At 39.7% G+C, this 10,618-nt stretch overlaps 1 protein-coding gene across 1 annotated transcript; it reads left to right on the top strand.

Annotated features, from left to right (window-relative positions):
* Positions 1-2,457: 2,457 nt before the first annotated feature.
* On the top strand, positions 2,458-10,618 carry LOC139733220 (radial spoke head protein 4 homolog A-like). Its single transcript, XM_071644058.1, has 14 exons — positions 2,458-2,506; positions 2,663-3,077; positions 4,070-4,131; positions 4,490-4,617; positions 4,813-4,911; positions 5,525-5,701; positions 5,848-5,902; positions 6,395-6,508; positions 6,988-7,085; positions 7,506-7,647; positions 8,235-8,344; positions 8,853-8,994; positions 9,576-9,693; positions 10,380-10,618. Exons 2-14 carry the CDS (start codon positions 2,887-2,889, stop codon positions 10,606-10,608), a joined length of 1,665 nt encoding a protein of 554 aa, XP_071500159.1. The 5' UTR covers positions 2,458-2,506; positions 2,663-2,886; the 3' UTR covers positions 10,609-10,618.

The raw sequence follows: 10,618 nt of genomic DNA on the forward strand, positions 1-10,618 counted from the left end.
GATGGTCAGGCCCCATAGCCCCATTGGTCTGACGCTGTGCTTCCCACAGCGTCTGGTCAGGCTAGTTGGATAACACAAATGTGAATGGCCATACAACTGTATACTCCATGCCCATGGCCATCACCACTGGCATTGGGCATGCCAAAACACACACACACACACACACACACACACACAAATTCAATCATGTAGAGAGACACATTTATGAATTAGTTAATATATTAGATAAAAACAGACAGAGCTGACTGCACATCAACATATGACATAAATTTAGAATCTAAACAAAAAGGGAAAAGAGATATTATTTGCTCTAATTTCTAAATGCAAATATGGTTTCTAGAAAAAGAAAAACAGATACATTACATCTCTCCCTCTCTCACTGGGCTTACAACGACAGGTCTGGGGGTGTATTAACTGCGACCGGCAGCCCCATTCGCACAGCGTAATGGGGCTGCGCACTGTAGCATTCACGATCATGACAAGCAAGTATCGCGGATAAATGTCAACTTAAAATCGAACAATTCTTTCAATTTGAAGACTCACCAGTAAAGTTGAAGTATTGACAACAGGCTTCGGGCAACGTTCGGTTCTGCTATTCCCTTTCTGTTCGAATTGATGTCTTAAAGGGAAGATAAACCCTAAGAGCAATGTGGATTGAGTGAAAGCAGCAACATTAGTAGAATGCATCAGTGAAAGTTTGAAGAAAATCGGACAATCGATGCAAAAGTTATGAATTTTTAAAGTTTTGGTATTGGTACCGCTGGATGAGGAGACTACTAGAAGTTATGACGTATGAGTGGACAACAATACAAAGAAAATATAAAGAAAATTCTACAAAAATCCATTTTTCATGAAAATGACAAATTTCGTCAACTTGATACTGACATATGTTAAGGGTAGCAATTATTCCCCCTGCTTTCTGAAAGCGGTTAGTCAAGTGCTCTTTCATAATGCTAGAAAAATGAATTTTTGTTGAATTTCCTTTATATTTTCTTTGTATTGTTGTCCTCTCATATGTCATAACCTCTAGTAGTCTCCTCATCCAGCGGCTCCAACACCAAAACTTAAAAAATTCATAACTTTTGCATCGATTGTTCGATTTTCCTCAAACTTTCACTGATGTGTTCTACTAATGCTGCTGCTTTCACTCAATCCACATTGCTCTTAGGGTTTACCTTCCCTTTAATGTGACTCGGTCGATAGGAACCTGGGAGAGCTACACTGAATTGACGGTCAGCGCATGCGCACACAAACATCTTACATTCTTAATCCGTCATGGATTTCATGTGATGTGTGCGCATGCGCTGGCCGTCAATTCAGCGTATTTCTCCCAGGTTCGTCTCGACCGAGTCACATTAAGTCATCAATTCGAACAGAAAGGGACCATTGGCAGAATCAAACGTTACCTGAAGCCTGTTGTCAATACTTCAACTTTACTGGTGGTACATGTAAGTCTTCATCAAATTGAAAAAATTATTCAATTTTAAGTTGATATTTATCCACGATATTCGCTTGTCATGATCGTGAATGCTACAATGCGCAGCCCCATTACGCTATGCGTATGGGGCTGCGCATTGTTGCTGGTCGTAGTTAGGGGTGGTTCATCAATTTAGTCAGCGCTGACAAGTTGTCAGTCTCTGACAATTTCAGCAAAATCCTTGGTTTTGATTGGCTGAGATGCTCTGGTCACTGACTGTTAGTGTTACTATGGTTATTGTCAGGGACTGACAACTTGTCAGCGCTGACTAACTTGATGAAACACCCCCCAGATCAGCGATATCAAAACCTCCACCTTGACCCTAAATTTGTACCACCAGCAGCATGCAGCATCAGCAGTCGGTACGTACTGGGCCGGTGGTTTGCGAGCGCTAGCGAGCACTAGCCACCTCCCCTCCACCAATCAAGGCCTCATCGTTCCCGTTGCGCTGCGGCACCTTCACTGACACACAGGCTAGGCACACACGCGAGACTGCTGGACTGTCACTGACTGTTGAGTGCAGTCGCGAGAGAAGCAACTTCATATGCTATAAACTTGCGTTTTGGAACTGTATAGTGAGGAATCAAATATCCATGCAATATTACGTCAAATCGACCGCTATGTTTATGTTTACTTACGTTAGATCAATCGTAGAATTCGATGTGATGGCCTCAATTTAGACGTCTCTTCGTTCTCCAGCTTGTAAATAAATATCGTAAATGCACTCAACCGTGAAGTCAGTGGTTGAATTAAAACTGACAGAAAATATACTTTCAGTGGAATTTGTTACCTTTATTTTTCAAATAAAAACTTTTCGTTCAATCTTTATTAATTTGCTGAAATTTAATGTATTTTTAATCATAATATTGATGATTATTTTTTACCTCTAGATAGTATTACTAAAAGCCTAAAATCGTGCCGTTCGCTCGACAGCAAAGTGACGTCGATACGAGGTATTTACCACGGGCATCCCTTAGCAACGACACCGACGAGAGAAGACATACCGTGCACGGAGTTACCCAAGCTCAGGTACAGTACAGGTACAAAAATATGTTTTTATTATGTTTTAGTCGTCACTTTCCAGCAAGTAAGTTTCTACGTAGACATGTAAACAGTTCACTTTATAACTCACTTCGGCATAATCGTGATATTTACTTCCCTGCCTTTGATTGTTTTTCCTTGCAGCATAAACCCTCATTAGCAAGTGTTGCAGAGCGTCTGCAGAGATCGAGACTGCACAGCCAGAAAGTTCTGCTGCTCCATCCAAGAACTCTTCTCTGACGATGAAGTCTCACTGAAAACAGGAGCAACGTGCAAAAAGAACTATCTCTACTCCCCAAAAGAACATTCGGAAGAATATCAGCAAAACTTACTCAACTACTTGTCAGCACTTCGTCTTTTAATTCAGCATGGATGAGCCCCAGAATAATGAGGCAACTCCAAAGGAAGGCACACCAAAGCCACAGACTCCAACAGGAACCCCACAAGCAGCAGTTGCAACTCCTCCAAATATGGCCATGAATCTGACTCCCAAAGAAGAAGCACTCGTGAATGCAAAGTCATACCTGCTGAAGTCTAGCTCCAAATCAAATCTGAACTTGTAAGTTTGTATAAACTTGGCAGTAGAAAATAGGTAATGTAACAATTAGAATGGCCGGTGTTTGCATATCTCAGTGAGTAAATGCTGTGAATAAACACAAACAATCCATTTGAATTCAGGCATCTCCCCATATAACAAAACAAAAAGTCATTGGGACCAGCAGATTTTGTTCATTGTATATAAATTTTCTTGTCGCTGAACAGTAAGGTAACGTTAGACGGTAAAGATGTCTAGATATCTAACGTCAATTACCATAGGGCATAGACGGTCTATAGAGGTCTATAGACTTACTAGTTTACTACTTAGCCAGGACAACTAGGTTTCTAGTCGCCACTTGCGTGTATTTCCTATGCACTCCCGGGTTGGCGAACTAACGATAGGCACTGAATTAGTTCGCCGCCCATAGCGCGCCATGTATTATTAGTGCATGCGTTATACACACACTTCAATGTAGGATGCATTGTGCATCATCGCGTTTGAAAAACTTTGTTAATCTGCCACCAGCTGAAATCCATTTGAAATCAAAAACATTCTCGCATTAAAAATGGTTCTGTCACCTTTTACATATAGTAAAATACATAAATTGGATTACAATTATTTGTGTTTAGACTAGACCCGATGCTTCCATGATGTTACCTTGGTTAGGACTGCATAGAGTAATATGCTGCCCTTTAGTTTGAATGCATCTAGTCTACTTGAATTGCAATATAGTTATGCTGAAGCTGTCATATGTTTTATTGTTCCTCAGTTTTGTTCAAACTGCAAAAACATCCTGCCAAATTGCAACAAAGAATACATAGAAAATGAAATAGTCTAATTTCTTGTACAATTTGTGCTTTAATGTACAGTTGCATGACATACCTTTGGTAACTTGTAAAAAATACTGTTTAAATGATTTAAAACTTTTGAGAACTAGGCTGTTCTGCAGGAAGATCAATTGGGCTTTGCTATTTTGCATGAAATATGTTTTTCACTATTTTCACTTTCCACAGATATGACCATTTGAGCAGAATTCTCACAAAAGTTCTTGATGAGAGACCAGAAAATGTTGTCGGTGAGTACAATGCACACATTCCAATCTGATCCATTTTATTGTGTGTTTTTTTTTTTCAAATTGTGTATTATAAGGGAACATTAGTGCATTTGTGATGACTCCGTAGACTCTGGATACAGTATAAACTGTTGTGGGTTTCATACAGTGGGGGGGGGGGGGCGATGGGACTGTGATGTTAGGTTATGATGGTTCCTTATTGCAAAGCCGAATAAAGGTTTTGAGAAGGCAAACCCTGTTTTTGCAAAGTTCCACCCTTTCAGTTGAAATGTAAAAGCCACTTATTGCATAAATTGAGATTACATTTGTGCCTTTTCCATGTCTTTGTATGAATAATTGTGTACATCTTTCCACTGTACAGATATCTTTGAGGACATTAGCAAGGACGTGAAGAAGTCCAAGTTTACTTCAGGCACAGACACAATCCTCGACAAGGTGGACAGGTCAACTGAGGTACAGCTTGCAGAAACACAGAGGGCACTTTTTGAGGTAAACAGACTCCCTTCAAGATTTTCCTGTCTATCATGATAACTTACCACTGAATGTTTCTGTTTTTGTTTTTGTTTTCAAATGATGAGAAATGATTCCTTTCTGTGCATGATTTCAGTGAAACAGCACCGTTTGTAGTTGCCATGTGTAGATGGCTAATGTTTTGCTATTGTATGATTTGTTTTTTGTTTGCAGAGGAACCAGGAGGAGGCAGAACATGAGGGCGGTGAAGAGGAAGTGGAGACTCCCCTGCCAAACCTTCCAGAACTCATGTACTACTTTGACCAGGCAGGAGTATGTAGTCCTTTTGTTCAAAATATGTTTGAAGCAATTAATGTGTCAAAAATTTGAAGATAGTGATTATGGTAGAGAAATTATTAAACAACATAACTTAAATTTAACATTCATTTAGATAGTATGCCAGAGGAACATTACAGTATAGATATAGATAAATACTTTTAGCAAAGTGATTTTAACGTTAGATAATGGACCATAAAAATTGTATTTTTGAAGATTATGAATATAAGTCTCAGACATTACAAATTGCTCGCCATCCAATGGTATCAGAAAGTTATAGTACATCAAAAATATGTGTTGAACTACAGAATGTCTTTGATATTAGTTTCAGCAAAAACTATTATGACACTCCTTAACCCCTTGAAGACTAGTCTGAGTATACTCAGGCAGGTGTCCATGGGAAATGCATGATGTAGCAAAATCAGCCCAGCCTCAACAGGTTAAAACTTTGAGCTACAAGTGAAAGTTCAGGCATGTATGACGTGGCTAGTGCACCAAATACGAAGCAATTGCAGCACTGATGGTCATGGAGACACTGATGGGATAAGTGTTCCTGTTTGTCATACGGACATTCTTTATCAAAATTCATTACTTCCGCTTTGCATCGCAGGTTGGTGTGAGCAGAGAAGAAATGATGAGAATCTACCTGGCACTCAAGCAACTTGTGGATAACTACCCTCTTCAGTCATGTCGGTACTGGGGAAAGATCTTTGGTACAGAAAAGAACTACATCGTGGCAGAGGTGGAATACAGGGAAGGAGAAGAAGAGGAGGAGGAAGAAGAAGAGGTAGGCAAGCCTTGTTATGGTCATTGGAATAATCAGCTTCATTACTTGCATTTTAGAATAGTGGGTTTTTTTTTTTTTAAATAGTTTGAAGTCATATTGTCTTATCATCGTTAGCACACTTCTTTTATTGCTTGTTCTCTTTACAGGAGCATGAGGCAGAGGAGCCAGAGGTAGAAAAAGATGAAGAAGAGGGAGAAGGCGGTAAGATCTCAGATACATTTCTTATGAAGAGCAATTTCATGCCATTATATTGTTAAAACACCATTACAGTCTATGACCACTGTTGTTTCAATAGCATTTCATGTACTGGTAACTATATCAACACACCAAATTAACAACATTTCAGTGTATCTTGGGTATATCATAAGTTGATGAATACATTGGTGAGTGATGTCAACTTACTGTACAAAATAGTATCCATTTGATAGCTGTGAAGCACTTAACAGTTCCTGAAGAGTACATTCTTGTCTGAAAGACCGTTTTGTTATCATTTCAAGTCATGAGCATCGTTCTGATGATCAAGAAAATGTTTCATGTGATGAATTTAGGTGGTCTCAGCCGATAAAAGTTCCATTTTGCTTTCTCACTACTTAGACAATGCATTACAGTTCCATTAGTTTTGAGAATTTCATGCCACCCTAGTGATTGACAACAGCTTATTATCATAATGTGTCGTTTTAATTGACATTTCAGAGGAGGCAGAGGAGGATGTTCTTCCCAAGCCAGACTACAAGCCTCCTCCTGTCATCCCAAGGGAGGAGAACCGCACAGGAACCAACAAGAAGACATTCTTCGTCTGCAATGAACGTGAGTCTTTGAGTAGAGAGCATGATTGATTGTGAGTGGTCTGTGATGTTGTTGAATATTCTTGACACTGTCTCAGACTCCCTGAGTTTGGTGTAATCATAATGTGCAAAGTCAGTGGTAGCTGACTTCAGTGCTATGACAATAATATTTGTGTTACTGCTTGTACCTATCAAAAATGAGGCTAAGTCTTGCCCTCTAAAGCAGCAGACTGCTTTGGTATTATAAATTCAAGCCACATGTATTGACTGCTTGATGAATCATTTTGAACAATTTTGAAGACATTTTTTTTCTTGGAAGTGCAATTCATTGTCAGATCTACCAAAATTACTGTTGTTACAAATGTATGCTTAATTCATTGCCAACCAGATGTTACCAGTATTCCTTTCTTGACTCAAAAAACAAAATATCTCATCATTAATATGCAGTGGAATTTTGCAAATGTTTATCATTTTCCTGTATTCTATCTCTGTCCCCAACAGCTGGCCAACCCTGGGTCAAGCTTCCCCCGATCACACCTCTGCAGGTTGTCACAGCGCGACAGATCAAGAAGTTCTTCACTGGGAGATTGGATCAACCGGTAAGAAATGACTTATTGTACAAAGCTATCAAGATTGTGGAAGCCATGTAGATTAATCATGATGAGATACACATAGGTGCAATGAGCAAACTCAACTGAAGTCTAATTCAAAGCAAACTACCAGTATCTATTGCACTGTTGATTGGAATCTCTCATCATTTTATTGACACCTAGGTGCATGCACACACTGTCAGTGGCTGTGATGTTGATTGTATGTTTGCAGTCATAGTTTCCATTTCTGTGATGCTGTTGTAGATGTATTATGATTTATCATCATTATCCGTGGTTTATCATCGTCATGTCACTCATAAATGACATTCATAAATTTGACAGTTCAACCCCATTGGACCTTTTGCTGTTTCATCACCTACCCTCATGCAATCTGTTGATAACCAGTTTAATTCATTAATTTCTCTGCAGATTGTGAGCTACCCACCCTTCAACGGAACCGAGGCCAATTACCTCAGGGCACAGATTTCCAGGATCTCTGCAGGAACCCAGATCAGCCCACTGGGATTCTACCAGTTTGATGAGGAGGAGGAAGAAGAGGAGGAGGATGGAAGTGAGTAATTTATCATAGTATCTCATCTTTTCATGCTCATTTGATGATGAAAAAACAAGTAAAATTGTGTGTAAGCATGAATTTCTTATCCATACAACTCAGATATTTCTAAATCCAAGTCCTGCATTTGAAACAAATTTTTCAATTTTTACTGTAGGAATAGATAAAAGTTGAATAGAATAAACATCTTACTCAGGAATCGTAAATAAAATATGCCTATTCCTCGTGCTCCTGGTGCTGTAATACTTATCATTTGTTTGTTTGTTTTCTGTACTGTGATGTTTTGACACCAAGCGGCCAGTCAACAATGTACATTACCATCCTCTATATCCATTCAGGCTTATAATGTGCATTCCTTTCTTGTGTTGACTGTAAATTAATTGAATGCTTGTCTCCTTTAAAAAAAAAAGGGACGCTTTGGAATAAAGAATTCTTTCAGGTGTCTCTTACTTGGCTTTTCAGCCAACAATGAGTTTAATTAAATACCATTCTGCAATAGATATGGGAGAATGAGGGATTTTGTTTAAGAGGTTTGCAGCGTAAGGATGATTCATTAACTGTACTGTCATGAATCCCGTTGTCTCCAGACCGTGATAGCTTCATCGAGAGTCCAGACTTTGAAGGCATCCCTGTCAAGGATCTGGTGGATCCCTCTCTAGCCAACTGGGTCCACCATGTGCAGCACATACTCCCACAGGTATTATATCTCTCAACTCTTCTTCTTTTTGTTTGTATGTTTGTTTGTTTGTTTGTTTTTTCATCTTCTTCACTTCTATATCCACTACTGTTAAAGAGTACCCTATATCAGTGTAGTAGCATCCTTCTCGCTCTCTATTTCATTATTTTTGCTCATGTGATGTACAAATACGCAAATGTGCACACTATTTGAATCTCCTTGAAAGTTAGGTTGAGACTGTTAGCAGCCCCCTTTTCTTGTCATATAATCGTCAACTTTCAGTGCAAAACTGACAAAGTGATTTGGTGTTAAGGTCATGTTGCGTAGAATAAGCTCTTCACTGTGTTACTCATAACAAGTGCCATTTTGATTTTGACATTGTCTGAAAGATAGGTGTTTAAGGGAATTACAAATCATTGTCACTTTTGGTTTTAGATGCTTGATTATCCAAAATTGATCTGTAGTAACATAGTAAGAAGTGCATAAAGTGCCAAAGAGTTCATCAATGAGTCGTTTATCTCACACCCAGGGTCGCTGCTCCTGGTTCAACCCAGTCCAGCAGCAAGAAGACGACTTTGAGGACGAAGAGGATGAGGAGGAGAGGGAGGAGCCAGATGAGCCGGAGCCTGAGGTTGGACCCCCTCTCCTCACCCCAATATCAGAGGATGTTGGTGAGTACTCAATAAACTGGAGCCAAGAGCATTTGCTGTGCAAAGATCTGTAGATCTTTGTCCTAATCCTTTAATACATTTTGAATATGTGTTGTTTTGTTGTTTGCATGTTTGTTTTGTTGGTTGTTTTTATTTTGTTTTTTGAGGTAGTTATTTTAAGTGATGCAAATATGTGAACTTCCTATTCTGCAGAATAATATACACAGCTGTGATGTTTGATATAATACTTGCTTCAGGTGTCCTTGTTGATAACCATTCTGAAGAGCTCCAGAGAAATATTTTTGTTTGTTTGTGTGTGTGTTTTGAAAGCATATACATGTACCTGTAGCAGCCAAGCACCACAGGCTATAATCCTTTCTACACTGATTACAATCATTAAACCCGTACGTTAGAGGACGAGTCCCGAGTATACTCGGGCGAGTGTCTATGGGAATTGTGTGTTGTAGCAAAATCAGCTCATCCTCAATGGGTTAAGCAATACATGCTGCCTGTAAAGATACAACTTCGATGTCAAATTTCGGAGATATAGTGTCTGAATATATATGTGATAAGTATACTTTTCTTTACATGTGTATCTGCAGAGATTGAAAACATCTCGCCGTGGAGTGCCCGTCTCTCTTCCACCCTGGTGCCTCAGTATGCCATTGCTGTCATCCAGTCCAACCTGTGGCCCGGTGCCTTTGCCTTTGGAACAGAGAAGTAAGCATTCTCTCTCACCAGCAAACTCCATAGAGTAATGATCATGGTTTCAGAGTAGATGGTGCCCCTATTTTATTAGTCCTCTTTATGAATGTGTCCAACTTTGCCATTAGAATAATACTTATCTTCTGTACTGCTTCAAAGTCACAGCCAAAAGCACAGACTGACCACACACTGAACAGAACCTTCTCTCTTGCTATTGGGTCGATAATGCCTGCCTCTGGTGAAAATGTGCATTCTCCCCTCTGAGGCTCATTTTGCAAAGATGTGCGTGACTTGCACCATAAATAAACTTTGTAGAGAGTTACCTTGTTATTATAAGCTGCATAGGACCACTGAAATGTCCTTATGACATTTGGTATCTCGTTATGTCAGGGGTCAAAACGAAAGATTATTAAAGGAATTAGTCCTGCAATTTTTTTTGCTATATTCAACCTCGTTATGAAGATGTTCCACTGTATTTAAATTGGCCATCTGAAATATAAGTTAATGTTAGTGAAATGTTTTTACCTAACTAATATTCTGCCTGAGGAGTTAGGCTATACACATGCAAATGATTACTTGGTTATCACTAACTTCTGATACACAGCACTAATGAAGGAAGAAAAGTTCCAAACATCATAATAATGCTTTCTAACATTGCATAATCTAATCTCTGAACAATTTTGTGTGTCACTTTTCATCAGGAAATTTGAGAATGTCTACATCGGCTGGGGCCACAAGTACTCGCCCGACAACTACAGCCCCCCACCCCCACCCCCAGTCCAGGAGGAGTTCCCCAGCGGTCCCGAGATCACCGAGGCCGAGGATCCCACCCCTGAGGAGGAGGCTGCACTCAGGGCAGCCCAGCAGGAGGCCATGGAGGCAGCAGAGGAGATGGAGGACGAGGAGGAGGAGGATGGGGAGGATGATTAGATGATGAAGG

This window comes from Diadema antillarum, unplaced genomic scaffold, assembly GCF_040938485.1.
Source record: "Diadema antillarum isolate AM-2024a unplaced genomic scaffold, OU_Dant_1.0 seq00000463_RagTag, whole genome shotgun sequence".
Classification (NCBI taxonomy): Eukaryota; Metazoa; Echinodermata; class Echinoidea; order Diadematoida; family Diadematidae; genus Diadema; species Diadema antillarum.